This window comes from Cheilinus undulatus, linkage group 3 (genome assembly GCF_018320785.1).
Source record: "Cheilinus undulatus linkage group 3, ASM1832078v1, whole genome shotgun sequence".
Lineage (NCBI taxonomy): Eukaryota > Metazoa > Chordata > Actinopteri > Labriformes > Labridae > Cheilinus > Cheilinus undulatus.
Genome location: NC_054867.1, coordinates 1,633,508 through 1,655,663, shown reverse-complemented (window position 1 = coordinate 1,655,663; position 22,156 = coordinate 1,633,508). Strand labels below are relative to the sequence as shown.

The following is a 22,156-nucleotide window of genomic DNA, read 5'->3' as shown; positions in this document are numbered from 1 at the left end:
TTTCAGCGCTTCTGCTTTCAATCTAAATTTGAGAAATGAAGGCAGAAATTCCAGTTTCAGATGTAAATGAGTGAAATCCCTTGAAACTGTATTTGCAGTCTGTTATGAGCTCTGCTGGGTTTTAGAGGAAATAAAGGAGAAAGGTGGAAACGTTCCCCTAAAGAAACGTGTCTGCCACATCCTGCATGTTGGAGATGATTCCCTGCGGTCGTCTCTCCATAGAACATGCCAGAACTTTTCCATCTCACATCATCGCTCTGCTTTACCATCCAGTTTGTTTACACTCCTGACATTAGCATGGATGAACTCTGTGCTCTCATTGGTCAGCGTCATTTAGCTGATGGAACCAATCAGAGAGGACAGAGAGGAACTCAGACATGCCAGACTTTCTGTCCTGTATGAGGTTTGGATTGTAGGGTCCCACACACTGAAGGGTCCCACACACTGAGGGGTCCCACACACTGAAGGGTCCCACACACTGAAGGGGCCCCACACACTGAGGGGGGCCCACACACTGAGGGGTCCCACATACTGAAGGGTGCCCACACACTGAAGGGTCCCACACACTGAAGGGGCCCACACACTGAGGGGGCCCACACACTGAAGGGGGCCCACACATTGAAGGGGCCCACACACTGAGGGGTCCCACACACTGAAGGGTGCCCACACACTGAAGGGGCCCACACACTGAGGGGTCCCACACACTGAAGGGTCCCACACACTGAAGGGGCCCCACACACTGAAGGGTCCCACACACTGAAGGGTCCCACACTCTGAAGGGTCCCACACACTGAAGGGTCCCACACACTAAGGGGTCCCACACACTGAAGGGGCCCACACACTGAGGGGGCCCACACACTGAAGGGGGCCCACACATTGAAGGGTCCCACACACTGAGGGGTCCCACACACTGAGGGGGGCCCACACACTGAGGGGTCCCACATACTGAAGGGTGCCCACACACTGAAGGGTCCCACACACTGAAGGGGCCCACACACTGAAGGGGCCCACACACTGAGGGGGCCCACACACTGAAGGGGGCCCACACACTGAAGGGTGCCCACACACTGAAGGGGCCCACACACTGAGGGGTCCCACACACTGAGGGGGCCCACACACTGAGGGGGCCCACACACTGAAGGGTCCCACACACTGAAGGGGCCCACACACTGAGGGGGCCCACACACTGAAGGGGGCCCACACACTGAGGGGGCCCACACACTGAGAGGGCCCACACACTGAGGGGGCCCACAGTGAGCCCTGAACCACCAGACCGTCTCTTTTCCAGCTCTGACTGACTCAGCCTCTCTGCTGTTCTTCACTATAATAAATTCATTAATCTTAATTTATTTTTAGTTGTTGATTGATATTAATAAAAATTACAATTTAAAGAATTTTTTTTAATTTTTATATTTCAATATTTTAAAAATTAAAAACCAATATCAATAAATGATTGTAATTCATACTTCCCTATATGGGTGTTTCTGCATCAGTTTCAGCTTAAATGAGTTTGAACAGTCAGCATGTTGGATGTTGAAAAAGTCCGTTATCATACATCCCTATCTACACTGTAAAAATGGTGGCTGGGTTTGTCAATAAAGTTTATTTGAACAGAGACAGGAAGCTGGTGCTGATGCTGGGACAGATGGACTCTAACAAACAGCAGCTGCTCCAGCCTCTCCACAGGGAATCATCTGAGCGTGCCCGTATAGACTCTGTAAACACGGATTTATATGAACCGCTGTTTTACTGTGGCTCCCATGATTCAACAGTGGGATGTTTATCAGATTTTAGCCGTCCGTCCCTTTAAGACCGCTCGTTATGACAGAGTCAGAAGGTCCATCACCCGCTCAGCTCTTCATATGCATATTCTGACATTTCTTTGTCTTTCTCCCCGGCATGATTGATCACCGCCGTTTGGCTTGGAGCCATTTGTCACTGGGTGGACGCCAAGGGCCGAGTGGTGGCCAGTGAAATGGGGGGGGGGGGGGCACAGCTGCAGGGGGGAGATAGGGAGATGGTCATAACTAAAGGAACAGATGACGTCTGTTTTACCTGCTCATCAAACATCTGGGTGAGCTATTTTTATCACGCCACGATTACGACCAGCGTGAGCTCGACCTTGACTTTCTCTGTGCCCGTCCCTGTCAGAGTGACCGTTGTAGCTCCGCCCACGAAGCTGGTGAATATCTGACAGAGTACAGGTGGGTTTATTTTGTAAAACAAGGTCAGTAAAGGAGATTCTGGGGTGAAACGTGGATCTCAAATGTCCCAGAAGATTGAGAGTTTTTTTGGTTTTGATGATGCAGAAAAAGCAAAATTAAGTCTAAAGTTTTTCTGATCTTAAACTTGATTCGACTTTTTAAACCAGATAAAAGAGACTCATTCATAAACTCTGGAGTCGATTCTTCATGAATACATAATTAGCTAATTAATACTTGATTGTTAGGGACTGAACACTTGAACACATACTCGTCCTGATTCTCCATGACTGAACTCTCAGACATGTTTGGCGTTTGAACGTTTGACCTCTAAGTTTGAGGTGTGCTGTGATTGGCTGGGAGTGTTTGTATTGATCAGTAGAGCCTCAGATCCATACTCACCTTCACTCAGCCTTTGTGTACTTTGTTCTGCTGCAGATCTGTGAACCAAAGGCGGGCAGAGACGCCCCCGCAGTCCGTGCTCGCCGTTTAAATTAGGCCTCCGTTTGTTTTTGAGCTTCCTGTCCTTCAGAAGATGATATCCTTGTTTTGTTCTCTGTCTTCTTTTTTTGTGTGTTTCTTCTGCTTCAGATGCTTCTGCTTTTGAGTTATGACCTCTCAACAACCTCAAAACATCACTTCCCTTTAAACCAGAGGAATATAAAAGAAGAGAAAACGATCCGAGACGATGCTGAGGCGCTGAGAGTTCATAATTCTGTAAAACTTCAGGATCATTTCATTCCTCCTCTGCCGCTAACAGTCATCCCCGTCCATCAGAGCCCTCTCTACGGCTCACACTCCCACGGCGGTCACGTTTGTGTGACGTTACACTAAAATATACGATGGCATATATCTCTATTTCAGTTTCACAATCAGACCGCAGGCACAAAGACGATGGATGCTGAACATCCAGAGAGATGGAGCCACATTTACAGTATCAAGCTGATGATCACAGATTCAAAAGGCTGATTTGGTTGTTTTGGTTTGATGGTACTTTGAGTGTTTCTCTACCACTGGCGCTCCGTCTCTGAGGTCTGTGGTGGCGGCATCCTTGATATTTATGTACGGGAGGTTTGAACCAAAGCTGTGCAGCCCAAGCTCCTCTGTTTTTATCACCTTGCAGCTATCAGCCCGACAAATGATGCATGCCTTTAATGTTTGCACAAGCATAATTATAGGTCACATATTTCACCCTTTAAATACAGGTTATCGGTCTCAGAGGTCTCAAAACATGCCCGTGAAGTTTGTTGCTGTAAAAACACTCCAGTTTTGGATGTTTGTCTATAAACTCCTCTGTCTCAGCTCTGCTCAGAACCAGCTGTTTCTGTATCTGTGGCTTTAAATGGTAATTAGCTGTCTGACTCCGCCTCTGACTCCGCCCCTCTCAGCAAATGGATGCGGCTTAATGGATGTAGCTCTCCTGGTCCTCCTCTTATCAGGAGAGGAAGGGGGCAACTTTCTTCCAAGCGGGGAGGGCCAACTGAACCTGGGGGCGTGGCTAACTCCCCACATGACATCATCAGAGGACTTTTGTCTCATATTTTGACCTTTTCAATTTATTATTTCAACCTTGATATCATATTTTGACCTTTTTGGTGCACCATTTTTAATTTTAAGCCATATATTTGCCTTAAAAACATGATTGTGACCAGGAGTTAAAATGTTAAAATAATAAATGTTAAAGGTCAAGATATGAGATAATAAGTCAAAATAAAAGATCGATGTCATGATTGTGCAATGCCAAATTGGAAATAAAAAATGAAAACACAAATTAATTTCTTCAGAAGCATTTTAACCATTTCTGTGATCATCAGCTGTAAATATTAACCACAGAGTGGCTGAAGGCCAACATCAGCTTCAGCCTCATGGCAGCTGAAGAGTTAACAGACGTGTCATTGATATGAAATGTGCTCCAGTCTCTGTGTTTTCAGGCTGTGATGTCTTTGTGGTCACATCTTAGCTGAGGAAAATAAAACAGCTGTCAGGATCTCAGCGTTTGCATGAAAACAGGCTGGAATAAAAGAGCAGGATTGGATAACATCTGAGTTTGATGCTGTGACGTCACAGGAACGCGGTCTCTGTGGGAGTACGGTCTACTAACCTCCCCCTTTAACACACACCTGGATGTGAATCTGACTCTCCTCTGTCTCCTCCCTCAGGTCCAGCAGCTAAGCAGAAACACGTGAGCTACACCGACCTTGCGATCTAACAGCGTTCCTCCATCAGACTGACGAGTGAGAGCGGCGTGATGGATGGAGACGTCTGCTCTTCCGTCCTGCAAAAAAAAAAAAAAAAAAAAAAAACAGAAAAATCAGAGAAAAGAAGAAGAAGAGAGGGATGTTTATATTGTTCAGTTGTTTTGGTCTCATGAGCTTCATGGCCCACCACGGACTTTCAGAAACTGGAGCAAAGCATTGTGGGACTTTTCTTTGGGCACACTGGGCTGAAGAGAAGCGACACAGAGACGATGGCGAGGGTTAAAAAATAAATCAGAACCTGTTTCTGAGAGATGAAGATGGAGCCGGCATTGACGGACAGACTCCGGGCTGAACACAGGGGGCGCTGTCGAGGCTCTCTCTCTGCTGATGTCAAACGAAGCGGCCGTCTGGGCCTGACGCCACCTTTTTACAGAGCCCGCCTCCTCCTGTCTTTAATGTACTTCCAAACTGCAAGTTTACTTCCTGTCCACGTGTGTAGTTCTTTACGGCTTACATGTTGATTTGTATTTTCTTATTTTTTGATTGATTATGATGTTCGATCAGTTTGGCTTCTTGCTTCTTGGATGCATATTGTTTTATTTTATTAAAGCCATATTCTTCGCTTTGAGATCTGGAGGGCTTTGCTCACAGCGCCGCCTGGAATCTGATTTTTACCGACTCAGAAACCTGGAAAACAATCAAATTCTTTCATTGACTGGTTGGAATAATTCAAAAACATAAAAACTTGAAATCAACTCTTTAGATGGTGACTAATTCTGTATTGGCTTAGCTAACTTGGAAGAACAAATCATGTACAGTATTTTATGATTGGTTGCAAGTTTGACACTCAGTCCTGGCTCTGCTGGTGGCGTATCACTATATCTCCCTGCACTTCCTGTTTCTTTATGGTCACAGATGCTCACAGAAAACATGCAAACTCTACACAAAGAGACCCTGGACCAGTCTGCAGTGTTGCTCACTCACTTCACTAGTAAACTACGCTACATTAAACAGATCATCAGTCTGTTAACAGAGACTACAGTCTGCAGTGTTGTTCACTCACTTCAATAGTAAACTACGCTACATTAAACAGATCATCAGTCTGTTAACAGAGACTACAATCTGCAGTGTTGCTCACTCACTTCACTAGTAAACTACGCTACATTAAACAGATCATCAGTCTGTTAACAGAGACTACAGTCTGCAGTGTTGTTCACTCACTTCACTATTAATCTTCACATGTTTTTTTGCTCCAGGCTATAAATATGTTTTTTCCTGCTGTAAAATGTGACATTAATAACCCTGGAGGTCACCGCCTGATGGCATCAGGATCATTCATTAACGACACTACACGCAGCAGTGTTCCTCCAGAATATGAAATGCTCTGCAGAGAAAATTGAATTTTCGTGAATGTGGTGTCATTTGATTGTAGAGTGATGTGGAATGATATTGTGAAACACTCTCAGCTTTTAGTGGGCGTTTCTTGGGTTTAACCAGCGTTTTCAGGGACTTCAAGAGCATTAATGTTGGACAGTGACTTCTCCAAACAGAAAGTGTCCAAAATCCTCAGAGGTAAACGTTCTTCTCAAGTTCCCGGTTCCTTCAGTCAGCTCTGAGGGTAGAAATCAGATTCCTTTGGACCGTGGGCTCGATACCAGAGAACTAAAAAATAAAAGCAGGCGTGTTTTTAGGCCTTTCTGTTTGAAATGTTTGAGCTGTTTGTGAAAGCATCCCCATGTTCCTGCTTCACATGCATACATGATGACTTCTCCAGTGTTTGTAGGTGTATGATGATGATGATGATGATGATGACGATGACCCCTAACTGTGTTTTAAAGATCCTCCTCCGCTCCAGATCTTCTCTGGACGTGTAACGCTGACGTCACGGACTGCTGAAACAACTAAAGGTGTTGATGTTGAGGTTGTCAATGCATGCCTGATATGTTCGATGTTGAAACCGAATCAGAAAAAAAAAGAAATCCTCACTCAGCTGATTCACGTGTCTGCTCTGGATTGTACTGTTTTTGATTTTGGTTCTTTAACTTCACCGATTCTTTCTCACTCAGCAGAATATGGCTTTGATCGGTTTCTTATTTTCCTGGAAACGACGGGGAAAAGATGAATATATATTTAAAAAACAAAATACTTGTAAAAACAAGGAAGCATGTATGTTTTCTACTGTTTGTACTCGGTATATTCATGTTGCCCTTGCTGCTTATGTGCCAATGTTGTGGGAGAGATTTACATTCGGCCACTCATGCAACTATTCTGTGGTGTTGTCCAAGAATGTATCAACATGAAATAAAAACATTTGGTTATTTTTTTATATATATTCCAGAGGAAATGTCGCTTTTTATTGTGTCCTTTTCTTGCATTTAGACTTTCTATGATTGTTAAGAGCCTGTGACGACTGAGAGTGCTGTGGGACTAATGGTTTAAACCGGTGGGTCTCAAACGGTGTGCCTTTAGACCAGTCTAGGTGTGCCTTGGGAATCTGGTTGGACCCCTGAAAACCCAGAGAATGGACACCCCCCCCCCAGCTGTGATTTATTGATGAGTGTGTGTGTGTTGGATCAGTAGCATTGGTGCTAGCATCCTGGCTAACAGTTCCCTCATTTGGCAAGCTATTATTGAGTTGAAATTGGTGTTGAAATGATCATTATTCATGCTACTTTTAACCAAGTCAACCAGTTTTTCTACCCATTGTGCCACTAATTTTGTCAACTTGAACCATGTTTGCTGCTTTTTTTGCAATTTTGCAACTTCTTAAAAATACTTTTGACCCATTTTTTGCTACTTTTTTGGAACTTTTTGCCACATTTAACCCATTTTTGCTACCTTTTTGGTGGTTTTCACCTACTTTTGCTATTATTTGGACATTCTTTGCCAATTGTTTCATCACTTTTTACCATGTTTTAGCAACTTTAACACTTTTTGCCACGTTTCTGCCACTTGTAACCTATTTTGTCACCTTTTTGACACTTTAAACCCATTATTGCCACTTTCTTGCTAATTTTCACTCACTTTGCCTTTGTTTGGCAACTTTTTTTGCCTAATTTTGCCCATTTTTTAATCCTTTTTAAACCATTTTAACCACCTTTTTACAATATTTAACCATTTTGGCCACTTGTAGCCCATTTTTGCCACCTTTTTGACACTTTCAACATGTTTTGCCACTATTAACCATTTTTTGGCCCCTTATGCCAGTTGTTTATCATTTTTGACTTTGTCTTGCCACTTTTTATCCAATGTTGCCATGTTTTATCATCACTTTAACCATTTTTTGCCACCTTTCAGGCACCTTTTGCCCTCTTTAGCCACCCCAGTTGTCTTGGCCCCAGAAACCTCTCCCCTTTATCCCCCGATGGGCCACCTTGACTGTTCTATTATTCAAAAGTCTATTTTGTATTGATATGAATATGGTGTGCCTTGAGATTTTGGCTTAACCTTAGGTGTGCCTTGGGCAAAAAAAAGTCTGAAAACCACTGGTTTAAAAGATGCAGGGTTGTTTCTGTGCACCGTGTCCACATTTAAGTCTGCATCCAGGCCGATCTATCCACACTTACTCCCGGTCAGAGCATGGCTGGACCAATCAGCAGCCGATCTGGGAGACGGAGCCAATAGCTGCAGGTTTAGTTGAAGCAACTGCAACCATGGAAGCATGGAGCTTCCTTTTTCACCTGCTCTGATCAGGTCAGGTATGGGAGCGTGTGCTGGTTAGGCTAGAACAAGGAGGAACAAAAGGGATGGAACGTTTGTGGTGGAACTGATTAGAAAGGAAATGAAACAGTCCAGCTGATGGTTCTAGTCAGCTATCCAGACCAAATATGAAGAGAAACTTTTAAACCAACAGGAGGAGGAGAAACAAAGATGCTTCTGCTCTTGAACAGTCTTCATTTGTCAGCTCTAATGCTATAAAAATGAATGCTAATGATACTACAACTTGATATTTGTGGGCAGGAAAAGCAATATCTTGCGGAGCCGAGGCAAAAATAAAATACAGAATGTGAAGAAGGTAAAAACAAGTCAAGCAGAGATGGAGGAGAGAGTATTTTCTTTAGTGTGACTGAGCAGGAAAATGGTGGATTTTAGAGCTCAGAGACCTGCAGGCTGCAGAAGAACAATAACACATTAATCTGATCTTTTGTTTGCAGACATCTATTGCTTACAACCGTTGTTTCCTCCAGATAAGAAAGCATCCATGTTGTTTTCTATTGCACATCCAAAGGCTAATTAAAGCCAAAGTCTGCCACTGTTTTTCTGCTCTGAGTTCACAAACTTTTCCCTCCATTGTTATGCTAACAGAGGGCGCCTGGATGTTCCACTGCGGTGGCCGTTGAAGAGCTTTGTCAGCATGTTTCCCTGCTGCTAGGATATCAGAGCTCTAATAGGACTAGCGGCATCTCAGCCACCCTCCCACAAACACTAATTGGTTTGGCAGAGACTAATCAAATTGGACACCGAAGGTTGGTTATGTGGATCCACGCAGAGCAGACCCGGATAGAAAGAATACTCCTTATCAGAAGAGAAGAGAGACAGCAGAAGAGGAGGAGGAGGAGGAGGAAGATCCAGCTGTAACTCTGAAATAAAGAAAGTTAGGAAAAGACTAACTGTTTGAAATCAGGTTTTTCTCACAGCTCTGGTCAGATTTCACCTAAATCTGGGCAAAACCTCAAAAGTTGTTTGGAGATTACACCACAGCTGATCTCCAAATGAGGGACATGGACGAGATCTCTACAAAAGAAAATGTGACAAAAATACAACTTTTCTAAAAGATGATGTCATCCTTTAATGTCTATAAAACATTCCAACCTAACCTGTGAAGATGATGTCATCCTTTAATGTCTATTAAACATTCCAACCTCACCTGTGAAGATGATGTCATCCTTTAATGTCTATTAAACATTCCAACCTCACCTGTGAAGATGATGTCATCCTTTAATGTCTATAAAACATTCCAACCTCACCTTTGAAGATGATGTCATCCTTTAATGTCTATAAAACATTCCAACCTCACCTTTGAAGATGATGTCATCCTTTAATGTCTATAAAACATTCCAACCTCACCTTTGAAGATGATGTCATCCTTTAATGTCTATTAAACATTCCATCCTCATCTTTGAAGATGATGTCATCCTTTAATGTCTATTAAACATTCCATCCTCATCTGTGAAGATGATGTCATCCTTTAATGTCTATTAAACATTCCAACCTCACCTGTGAAGATGATGTCATCCTTTAATGTCTATTAAACATTCCAACCTCACCTGTGAAGATGATGTCATCCTTTAATGTCTATTAAACATTCCAACCTCACCTGTGAAGATGATGTCATCCTTTAATGTCTATTAAACATTCCAACCTCACCTGTGAAGATGATGTCATCCTTTAATGTCTATAAAACATTCAATCCTCTGCCTCTGAAGATGATGACATCCTTTAAAGTCTATACAACATTCAATCCTCTGCCTCTGAAGATGATGTCATCCTTTAATGTCTATTAAACATTCCAACCCCACCTGTGAAGATGATGTCATCCTTTAATGTCTATTAAACATTCCATCCTCATCTTTGAAGATGATGTCATCCTTTAATGTCTATAAAACATTCATCTCTAGAGGAGAGGAATGTTATCACCCAGGTTCATATTAAAATAAACAGTTCAAACACTCACCATAGTAGCGCTGCTTTATTAAATGACATGATTCATGCTGTAATGAGAACAAGGATGCATTCAGATGAGAGTGAAAATCTTTACTAGTTCACAGTGAGTTTGATTTGACTAAAACGGGCATTTAATTTTTGACCCCAGTTCCACAAAAGTTGTGTTGTTGTGTAAAATCTAAGTGAAAACAGAAGTCATTGATTATCAGCTCTCATAAATCCACAATAGAACATAATCAACAGACTAGATTTTAAACTGAGACATTTTAACATTTTAGGAAATTATTAGCTCATATTTTGTTTGATGGCAGCAACACATCTCAAAAAAGTAGGGACAGGGCCTTGTTTACCAGTGGGTAGCATCCCATCTTCTTTCTGAAACATTCCTTTTATACCCAGTCATGTGACTGACCTGCTGGTAATTAACCTCATTAGTGTCAAAATGCTCCTCTGGCTGTTTTTCATCAGTAAAACTTACTTTTCCAAATAATAATCACTGACTTCTGCTTTTATTTACAGTTCACACTGCAACCTAACTTTTTTAAAATTTTGGTTGTATACTTGATGCTTTACGGTGGTGAAACATCAGACCTTAGCACATTTGAGTGCTACTAAGTGGTGAAGTTAACATTTGCTCCTGTCCTCTCAGCACTCAGATGTTGGTCAGAGTGAAGCGTTTTTAGATTTTTTTTGAAAGAAAACTTTGGTGGATGTCAGAATCTTCCTAAAGGAGGCTGAGCTGTTAGTGTGAAATAATCAATACGTCATAGAGTCATAGAAATCCACTTCTGCTTAGTCCACATCCAGTCTTCTTTTCTGCATGTGCCAGTTTGTTACAGAAGCATTTTCAGATTTTATATATTCATCTTAGAAGAAATTACTCCCACATATAAAAGCAGACAGTATTTTCAAACCCAGAAGACTGAGATAAAAAAAGAGACAGACTTTCCTCCATAAAAGAGCTGAGACTGAGACGGACAGAGATGGCGTTCTGAAAAATGGCACTGTGAATTGCTCGCTCTCTTTGAGTCTCTGGTGTCGTCTCTTTCACATTTTGTGTCGTTGCTGAATGATGGGAATGTTCTCAGACAAACCCATTCACCATCCCAATCTCCGCCTCGGCACGAACCCTCCAAACTGTCACAGACTCATTCATTCAGCCCAGGAGAGAGACAAGGAGGGAGAGGAGGAGGAGGAGGAGGAGGAGGAGGAGAAGGAGGGAGAGGAGTAGGGAGAGGAGGAGGGGGAGGGAGAGGAGGAGAAGGAGGTGGAGGAGGAGGAGAGGAGTAGGAGAGGAGAGGAGGAGGAGGAGAAGGAATAGGAGAGAGATAAGGAGGGAGAGGAGGAGGAGGAGGAGGAGGGAGAGGAGTAGGGAGAGGAGGAGGGGGAGAAGGAGGAGGAGAAGGAGGGAGAGGAGGAGGAGGAGGGGGTGAGACGATGAGGGAGAGGAGGAGGAGGAGGAGGGAGAGGAGGAGGAGGAGGAGGAGGGAGGAGAGGAGGAGGAGGAGGATGAGGAGGAGAAGGAGGAGAGGAGGAGGAGAAGGAGGGAGAGGAGGAGGAGGAGAGGAGGAGGGGAGAAGGAGGAGAAGGAGGGAGAGGAGGAGGAGGGAGAGGAGGAGGGGGAGGACGAGGAGGAATAGGAGAGAGACGAGGAGGGAGAGGGGGAGGAAGAGGAGAAGGAGGAGGAGAAGGAGGGAGAGGAGAAGGAGGGAGAGGAGGAGGGAGAGGGGAAGGGGGAGAGGAGGAGGAGGAGGAGGAGGGGAGGAGGAGGAGAGGAGGTGAGGAGGAGGAGAGGAGGAGGAGAAGAAGGGAGGGGAGTAGGGAGAGGAGGAGGAGGAGGAATAGGAGAGAGACAAGGAGGGAGAGGAGGAGGAGGAGGAGGAGGAGGAGGAGGAGGAGGAGGAGATGAAGAAGGAGGAGGAGGAGGAGGAGGAGGAGATGAAGAAGGAGGAGGAGGAGGAGGAGGAGGAGGAGATGAAGAAGGAGGAGGAGGAGGAGGAGGAGATGAAGAAGGAGGAGGAGGAGGAGGAGGAGAAGAAGAGATAGGAGAGAGACGAGGAAGGAGAGGAGGAGGAGGGAGAGGAGGAGGAGGAGGAGGGAGAGGAAGAGGGGGAGAGATGAGGAGGGAGAGGAGGAGAAGGAATAGGAGAGAGATAAGGAGGGAGAGGAGGAGGAGGAGGAGGAGGAGGAAGGAGAGGAGGAGAGGGAATAGGAGAGAGACGATGAGGGAGAGGGGGAGGAGGAGGAGGGAGAGAAGGAGGAGGGGGAGAGGAGGAGTAGGGGGAGGAGGAGGAGGAGGAGGGAGAGGGGGAGGAGGGGGAGAGGAGGAGGAGGAGGAGGGGGGAGGAGGAGGAGGAGGAGGGAGTGAGATGAGAAGGGAGAGGAGGAGAGGGAATAGGAGATAGACAAGGAGGAGGGAGAGGAGGAGGAGCGGGAGAGGAGGAGTAGAGGGAGGAGGAGGAATTGGGAGGAGGACGAAGAGGAGGAGGGAGACCAAGAAGAAGGTAATAATGAGTGACTCCCCCTGGTGGGTCCATCCAAGCATGTTGATCTGGTGTTAACGGCGAGACGCCGTAGGAGAGGAGTGCTGGGGTTTCCTTCGTCTGGCCTTAAATTTGACCTGAATGTTGAGGAAGGAGTAATCAGCAGCATGCATGATGAACCCCTCACAGTTAGGAAGTCTACTGTAGATATGACCACGAGGATGTGTGCAGGTGTGGAGCCCTCATAAACACAGACAGGTGAGTCAGATTGAAGTATGCACAGGTAAGTAGAGAGAAGCTTATCTGAGGTCTACATTTCCTGACTTAACCTTTGTGCGGTCATCTAGCATCATCACCGTAGAACGTTCAGGATCACGGATGTTTGAGCACGGACAGGTGAGGAGTTAAACACCTGTGGCTCTGACTGAAACACCTGGATTCAGTAATGAACAGGTGTGGACAAATACTTTTGTCCATATAGTGCACAGGTGTCAAACTCAAGGCCCGGGGGCCAAATCCGGCCTGTGGAACAGTTAAATCCAGCCCAAAAGATGGTCTCATATTTCTGTTCTACCTGTCCCATCAGTCTGAGGTCTGCAGATTTCCTCAGGTATAAAAATGTGAACTTATCCTGATAATTTAAGATTTCCTTGTTCAGTCACAAAATATGAAAAAGTAAGAATTAAAAATCTTTAGATAAGAAGTCAGGAATGTGGAAAAGAAATTTATTTGTATTTTAATTTCAAATTTTCAATTTAGCATCTCACATTTAAAACTCAAACTTAGGATTTTGACTTTTTCCTTTGTTCTTGGAGCATTTCAGCTCATAATTTTGACTTCTTATCGGCTATAAAACTTTGAGCTTTAAGATTCATAATTCTAATTTTTAAGTCAGATTTTTAACCAAAATATTTTCAACTCCAAACTCTGACTTCATAATCCCACAGTTTGACCTTTTAGACTCACAATTTAAATTTTGAATCATATTCTGACTTTTAATTTCATGATTACACATTTCATTTCATATTTTGACCTTTTAAACTCATGATTTTGACTTTCTCTCTAATATATTTGCCTTTAGTTTTTACTTTATAAAGTTCTTGTGTTGTATTTATTGTACTGTATTGTAGTTAACCCTTTACCTACTGACCCGGCACCAGTGCTGTGTTTTATATGTCTGGAGTATTATTACTGTAACTCTGTCAAAGTTTGTCCAATCAAAAAAATTCCAACGGCGTTGGAAAGCTGAGAACTGTGGGCATGTGCACATATATGGTTCATTACGGTACTCACAACCCTATAACGTGGGCATTTATAGCAAAACACCAGGGGTGCGGTGGAAAAGTCCATCTTGCTTAGGAAGGTTCCTAACTGAGTGAAACGACCCAGAAGTATCTCAGTGCCGGCCATGATAAGAATGTTGGAATTCTCCAAATGGTAAGGAAAGGAGCTTCATTGTTTCCTTCATTATCTCCTTCAGCCTAGGAAACACTGGAGCATCCTTTACCAAAGGAGAGATGAAAAGACGACGCACAATGCTTTGCGTAAACTTCATTTAAAATGACGCACCTGTTGACCGCTCATCAGAACAAGTGAATAACTAGAATAACTAGAACAACTAGAATAACTAGAACAACTAGAACAACTAGAATAACTAGAACAACTAGAACAACTAGAATAACTAGAACAACTAGAACAACTAGAATAACTAGAACAACTAGAACAACTAGAACAACTAGAATAACTAGAACAACTAGAACAACTAGAACAACTAGAACAACTAGAATAACTAGAACAACTAGAACAACTAGAACAACTAGAACAACTAGAACAACTAGAACAACTAGAACAACTAGAATAACTAGAACAACTAGAATAACTTTACTAACCCCGATTTAAACCGTAAAATCCAGTCAAACGTATAAATCCACGTAATAAATGAAGGCAGTAGGGATGAACAGAGGAATATTACAGACATGAAACTTTATCATTCAACTCATGATCATCGTTTCATTTCTTCTCATTTCCATTTTATTTAAACAGTAAACGATCAGTCAGTGTTTTAAACTGTATTTGTTTTGCTATTTTGAAATATTAAATGTTGTAAGTTTGTAAATCACAACCAACTAAAGTGATAAAGCCGGCATGTTGCTATATCGTGATTATTATATTTATCTTATATTATTATATTTATTTATATATTTATAGAGCTTTTCACAGAACGAGCTGAAAGGAAGATGAAACCAGAGTAGACTCTGGGATAAATTTAACAGAGACGAGAGAATTAAAGAAAAAATGATTAGGAAGGGAATAAAGCAAAAGTATTTAATATGGTTATGAAACTAAAGGACTTGAACATTATTCATCTGGTTGTATTGACTCAGTAGAAAGTTCAGATTAAGAGAAAGGTCTAGATGTTCACAGTTCCTCTTCCTGAAGAGACTTTAGGATATAAAAATCTTACTGAGCTCATATCTCTGACGTTTTAGCGTTCACAGCACAAAACAGCACAGAGAACGCACCGAGTGGAAGTTGAGAATTTTGTACTCCATCAACGTTAAATTGTAGTTTTTACACAAAAAACACACGTCACGTCCGTAACATCCGCCTAGGGGAAGTGCAGTCAGATTCCTTACTCACCTCAGTTCTCCTTTCCTATCCTCTAACTCCCTCCTTTCCTATCCTCTAACTCCCTCCTTTCCTATCCTCTAACTCCCTCCTTTCCTATCCTCTAACTCCCTCCTTTCCTATCCTCTAACTCCCTCCTTTCCTATCCTCTAACTCCCTCCTTTCCTTGACCCTGTGACGTTTCTTGTCGGGGTTGAGGAAAAGTGAATAGGAAAGGACTTAAGAGGTAATTTTTTGGACTTTTCGAACGCACCCCAGAAGTATCACGAGACCACTACATGGATTCTCAACACTGTCACTCCTCGAAAGTTTGCTCAATCTAAAAAATTCTAACGCTGAGGATCTGTGCTATGGTGTGTGGTACATACAGAGCTTAACAAATGTATTAGACCAGCTGTCATATCTGTCTCAGAGACCATCCAGCATCATGAAGTGCTTTAATGTGGACTCTTTCATTTTCAGTCAGCTCTCCACGTTTTACCATTTTGAACAGGAATGAGGAATTTCAAACTGAATTCACCCAAATCTGAGCCGGCTCTTTGGGCTTCTCTGAGAAGTCAGAAATGAATCAACATTCAACCACTAAAACTCATTTTTCTCTTCAGGAATGACAGTAAATAACTATAATTTGACACATTAATCAAGAAATATTAATGTTCTTCACTATTTTTACAGTTTTTTTTTTTTTTTTTTGTAAATCAGTAAATTGTAAATTTCATGGATAACAATAATAATTCTATTTTAGCATTAAAAATATCATTTTGTTAAAGAGCTTCTACATATTGGTGTATTAACCATTGCAGAAACATCAAAATGATTTTGGTAATTACCAATGCTGTTAATTTAGGGCAGCTGTGGCAGAAACCTGACTGTGGTTAGGGTTAGGGTGCTCTAATACATTTGTTAAAAACTGTATATTACAGTAATGATGAACAGCACCATGAAAACGGCAGCTTTGGTAGAAGAGGAGTGAGAAAGGAGAGTGAAGGAAGAGAGGAAAAGGAGGGCGAGCCAGAGTGGGGTTTGGTTTTCTAAAAATAGTGTTAGATAGTGGCATTTGTGCGTGTCTGTCATGTGCAATAACAGTATGTTACTGAGAATGTTGAGAATGCATTTTTCCACCTTTATTTGCACTAACTGTCTCCTATGTATATAGTTATCTTTGCACTGTGTTTTGCACACCCAGAGTCCTAGACTCCAAAAATGGCTGCTGATTGTTCTAAACATGTATAGGTTCACATTTCAAATGTCAAATCAAAACTTCATGAGCAATAACAACATTTCTACTCATAAAAGCCATGAAAAACAAATCTGTTTTTGTTTTTCTTCTTTTAAACTGCTGACAATTCCATATAATGAGCAATACTCATTAACCAGATGTTGAAAAGTCAAGTTCAAGTACTCCTGGGAAAAGGGAGCAGAGCTCTCAGACTTAGGGTATTTCCTGACTATTTTACAGCCAGAATAACTAAATATGTCCAAATCGCCATTTTTAGGGTGCGTTCACACCAGAGCTGTTTGGTCCACTTTAACCGAGCTCTGGTCTGTTTTCCTGGATAGTCTGGTTCGTTTTGAGGGGTGTGAACGCTCACACCAACCTAACTTGCAGACCAAACAAGTGGACTCTGGACCGTTTGAAACGGGGGTCTCAGTTCGCTTCCAGACGAACCCTGGTGCGGTTCATTGGAGGTGTGAATGCAAAGCAGACCAACTTGTGAACCAAAGGCAGGATGAGGCATAACCGTAATAATATACGGATTTGTATGTGATTTAATACGCCCACATACATGTCGGTACCTCCCTTGGTGTCCGGGTATCCTTGGCAACACGTCATAGTCCGTGCTGATTTATTTGTCTCGTGTAAAGGACGACATGCTGGACAGCTCACCACCTTGCCGGCTGCTCATTCTTGGTGGCCATTTGTTTGTGGTGACAGCGCCCCCTAGTGGGCAGAGGTTGTAGGTGTTCAGACAGTTTGGTCCACTTGACCAAAGAGAGCAGTGTGAATGAGACTCAAACCAAAGCAAAGAGCAACAATGCTGAAATTTCTGTTCCAAAACGGACCGAGTCCCCCGGACTACCAGGGGTGAACACGACCTTAGACCCAGTAGGTAAAGGGTTAATTTTTTTTTTTTTTTTCCAGTTTGTTTTTTTGACCTTTTTGAACTAATAAATTTACTTTTCTCAGATTGTGAGCCTTTAAATTTATCTTTTTAACTGTAAATATCAAAATCGTTTATCATCAGTGCTATGTTGTTTTTATCCGTATTCTATTGCCGGTGAAATGAGGTCGATAGTTTATGGTTAAAATGGTGACCCTGTCAGACCCTCAGGTTAGTCCTGAGTCCAGAATCCGGCCCCTGCTGTGACTGAGTCTGACACCCTGATATAGTGTGAGTCTGACAGTGAACATTACTACGCTTCGTTCTAATGGTGTTATATCTATAATAATCCTGTCAGCACCTCAGAAGAGGCTCTGAACCGTGTTCAGAATGAGGAAAGAAAAGAGGAAGAGGAGGAAGAACAGGAGGATAAAGTTCCCTGAGCTAAACCATGAAATGAAGACTCTAATTCCTAAATTTCCTCAAACATGATTGCTGTTGTTAATCTTTAATGTGAGCTTCCTGTTTCTCTGACTGATGTCTCTGATGTGCTGTTTCCCTCTCTTTCTTAGCAGACGTCTGCCGCTTCTTTAGCCGCTTCTTTAGCCGCCCCTTGCTGGATTATCTCCCTGTCTGACAGAGAAAGAAGCCCTGTAATGACAAATATTTCAATATTTGAACGTCTAATTTGAGATAAGCCCAACCTCATGGCAAGGCAATTAAAAATCCTGAATGGAGACGAGCGCTTTATCTCGGCGAGGCATCGACGGCGGCTCAAAAGTGACTGAAAGGCGACATGATGGCCGAGGGAGGGACAGAACTCCACAATGAGAGCGGCATATATGAAGGAGTGAAGTTATTGCTCTATAGGAGGTTATTTGGCTCCCCACCAGCGGCGTCTGTACACTTGATGAGGTCCTCGCCGCTATCAGCTGAGAGATAGCAGGTGTCAATGGAAACCAATTTAAGGCGTCCAGAGCAAAGCGAGTTATTAACCCAGCTGCCACAGAATCCTATCCCCCTCTCTCTCCATCTTCGTCTCTTTTGGAGCGAGAGGAAGAGGAAGAGAGACGGCGGAGTGAGACTGATGAGCTCAGGCCGCCGTTAAAGAAGGAGATTAGTCGTTTGACATTTTGCCTTTTTAAATGTTGGAGTTAAAGATGAAGACGAGCTAAAGCTTCCAGCAGGAGAGAAAGACCGGGGCGATGGAGAGACTCGTCACTGTCCTTTGAAGGACACTGACCGCTCGCCAACGTGGACGCCATTGAAGTTTTCCCTGCAGGAACACGTGAAACTCATCAGAAACCGTTTCAGTCTCCAGACAGCTTAGGACGCTTCTTTGGCTGTTCTCATTTCAGGTGTGAGTTTTATTTTTAAAAAATGTGTTGATAGCTTTAAAAAAGACAAAGTTCCTCTGGACAGATGAAGGCTGCCCTCAGCCCTACACTGTCCATAATAAATACTGACACCTTAGATGTTTTACTATTTTATTGATTTTATAAATCAATCATAGTCAATAGAATTTAACTTTATGAAAAAATAGAAACTCTATAATTTCAAAGTGAAAAAGAAGAAGTAATGTTATTTAAATAATGATAATAAATGACTGAATCATGCTGGTGCAGTAGTCTCACAGTTAATGATCGAAGGATAAAGACATCTGTGTCTGGAAGGTCCATTCACTAGTTCCCATTCCTGGCTACTATTACACCTTAAAGACAAAGGAACAACTTAGATTAAAGGTATTTTAAAGTCTAAGTCAGAGGATGGAGACAGAAACATCTCCAAGTCTCTGAACATCCCCCAGAGTTCAGTTAAATCCATCATGAAGAAATGAAGGAATATGTCACATGTGTAAATCTGCCTAGATCAGACCGTCCTCACACACTGAGTGGGCGTGCAAGAAGGAGACTAGTGAGAGAGGACACCAAGACACCTATGACTACTCTGAAGGAGCTCCAAGCTTCAGCAGCTGAGATGGAGAGACTCTGCAGACAACAACTGTTGGCTGGGTTCTTCACCAGTCAGAGCTTTATGGGAGAGTGGCAAAGAGAAAGACACTGTTGAAGAAATTTAGATTCAATCTGGACTAGAGTTCACCAGAAGGACTGTGGGAGACTCCATGGTCAAGAGGAAGAAAGTTCTTTGGTCTGATGAGACCAGAATGGAGCTTTGAGACCATCAGACAAGACGCCAAACACTGACATCACCACAAACACACCATCCCCACTGTGGAGCACACTGGTGGCAGCATCATGCTGTGGGGATGCTTCTCAGCAGCATCATGCTGTGGGGATGCTTCTCAGCAGCATTGTGCTGTGGGGATGCTTCTCAGCAGCATCATGCTGTGGGGATGCTTCTCAGCAGCATCGTGCTGTGGGGATGCTTCTCAGCAGCATCGTGCTGTGGGGATGCTTCTCAGCAGCCCTGGAAGGCTTGTAAAGGTAGAGGGTAAAATGAATCCTGGAGGACAGTCTTCTCCAGTCTGACAGAGAACTACGGCTTAGAGAAGATTTATTTTCCAGTCAGACAATGAGCCGAAGCATCCAGAGAAAGCTACACAGAAATGGTTTAAAGACAACAAGGAGAATGTTCTGGAGTGGCCGAGTCAAAGCCCAGACCTCAGTCCAAGAGAGGATTAGTGTCTAGATCAGATCAATGACAGAGCTTTAGCAGTTTACACAGAAATGGTTTAAAGACAACAAGGAGAATGTTCTGAGTGAGACCTAGTCAAAGCCCTGAGACCTATCCACAGACTCAGAGATTAGTGTCTGAGACTAGAAAAGGTCTGTTCAGACCTGATCCCTGATCACCTGACTCAGAGAGACTGAGACCTATCCACACAGACTCAGAGAGACTGAGACCTATCCACACAGACTCAGAGAGACTGAGACCTATCCACACAGACTCAGAGAGACCGAGACCTATCCACACAGACTCAGAGAGACCGAGACCTATCCACACAGACTCAGAGAGACTGAGACCTATCCACACAGACTCAGAGAGACTGAGACCTATCCACACAGACTCAGAGAGACTGAGACCTATCCACACAGACTCAGAGAGACTGCAGACAGAGGAGACTCTACTAAAGACTGACTAGAAGGAGGAATATTTATGCACTCACTTATTTTACATCACAGATTTTTATTTAACATTACTTTGTAGAAACCTGTTTCCACTTAAACATTAAAGAGCTTTTTCTCAAAAAGCCAAATTATATTGATCATGACTGATTTATAAAATCAATAAAAGTGTGAAACATCTACAGGGGTCGATACTTTAATAGGAACCACACCTCGTTTGGTTTGTTCTGATAAAATGATTGTTGTTAGATTGTTTTTGTTCACAGTGAAATAACCTGAAGAGAGCCAACGCTCAGACCAGCGCTGGGCTGTCCTTAGGTCCTTACATACATATCGCCCCGTGTAATTTTCTCCAAGACACTGATAAGCTCGTTAACCTTCCAACAAAATGAGTTGAGGGTGTACTTGGAGGTCAAATGTCTCACCAACATTTGGGTCAGGCCAGATCTGGGAGCGTATGCCGGTTCAGCACCTTACCACCCCCCCGCTCCGTGCATGAGTCCACGTCTGCAGCTGATCCCGGCCCCACAGTCAGATCGATGGATTATTCTGCCAAGGAAGGTAAACTGCTCCATAACTTCTACACTCTCACCATTCACAGACACGGATTCAACGGCAGCATCCAAAGCAGCCCTGGATCTGGATCTTTGAGTGAGCCTCCTCAACATACAGGTACTGAAGAGTCTGCCTCACCCCAGAATGACTTAGGGGGGGTCAGAGTTAGAGCCACCATAACACAGCCCCCTGGACCAGAACACAGACGGGGTAAGCGGTGTAGATAATAGATGTATGGATGTTTGCATCTGTCCAGATAAAGTGGGCCAAAGAGGAAGGACTCTTGTTCAGGAACACCTTCTCCAAATGATCCAGGTGTGACTGCATCCTAAATTGCCCGTGAATGTGACTGCTCATCTGTCTCTGTATGCAGCTCTATGGTTGAGTGGTGACCAGTCTGGGTATCCAGTGACAGCAGGAACCAGCTCGGGTCCTTTAGCCCTGGCCCTGGATGGGGTAATCAGGATGGATGGATCAGTGCTCTCGTAGGCAGAAACCTCAAACTGAATCCGGGTCTTTGATGAAGAGCTGTCTGCCAGACTCGTTAAAGGAGAAATCACCAAACTGAATCTGCCTCATATCTCTGTTTGTTTCCTCCTCTGAGCGCTAATGACTTACAGGTGTATCCTGTGTGCATGAAAATGTTGGACAACCTGCTGCTCAGCTGCAGCTCTGGTGCCATATTGTCTCAATTCTGCACAATTAGTCTGTGTTAGGAGCCCAGCAGGAGGGCCACGAACACACCGAGGACCCGGGGCCAAAACAAATCTGACTAATTATGTCCTGAAGGCCCTCGGAGCCTGACGCCGGCTGTTAAGGTCGACAGGAATATTTATCTGTCCGTCAGGGAGCTCTCAGCGTGAAAACAGCCGTTTATACCTTTTGGTAGTTCTTCTGGTGTAAACACAGACGATGATCACGTCTGATTCATCTTCACAGCTGAAAAATCACAAAGATCAGCAGAAAACTACCAATAATAGAATTATTCTGTTTCATGGTTGTCAGAAATAAGTGACCCAGTGTCCCGCTCTCCCTCCCCCTCTGTCAGGCCCCGCCCCTCTTGGTTGCTGTTGCTTGGTTGGACAGAATCTCCTAGTTAGAGGGTTGTGATATGTTCAGGGGTAATCAGAGATACTGGACTTCAGTTTTTCTCCACGTCCCGCATCAGAGGGAGCTATAGAGGTCATCTAGGTCAGTGGTTTTCAAACGTTTTTTATCCAAGGCCCACCATATTCATAT

At 43.5% G+C, this 22,156-nt stretch overlaps 1 protein-coding gene across 1 annotated transcript in view; it reads left to right on the top strand.

The window, feature by feature from the left end:
• Positions 1-4,424, top strand: part of LOC121506940 (metabotropic glutamate receptor 7) — a 449,909-nt gene extending 445,485 nt beyond the window's left edge. The window contains exon 10 of the mRNA XM_041783000.1: positions 4,361-4,424. Coding sequence (XP_041638934.1) covers positions 4,361-4,410 — 50 coding nt within the window. The 3' untranslated portion in view covers positions 4,411-4,424. The remainder of the gene's footprint in view (positions 1-4,360) is intronic.
• The last annotated feature ends 17,732 nt before the right edge of the window (positions 4,425-22,156 follow it).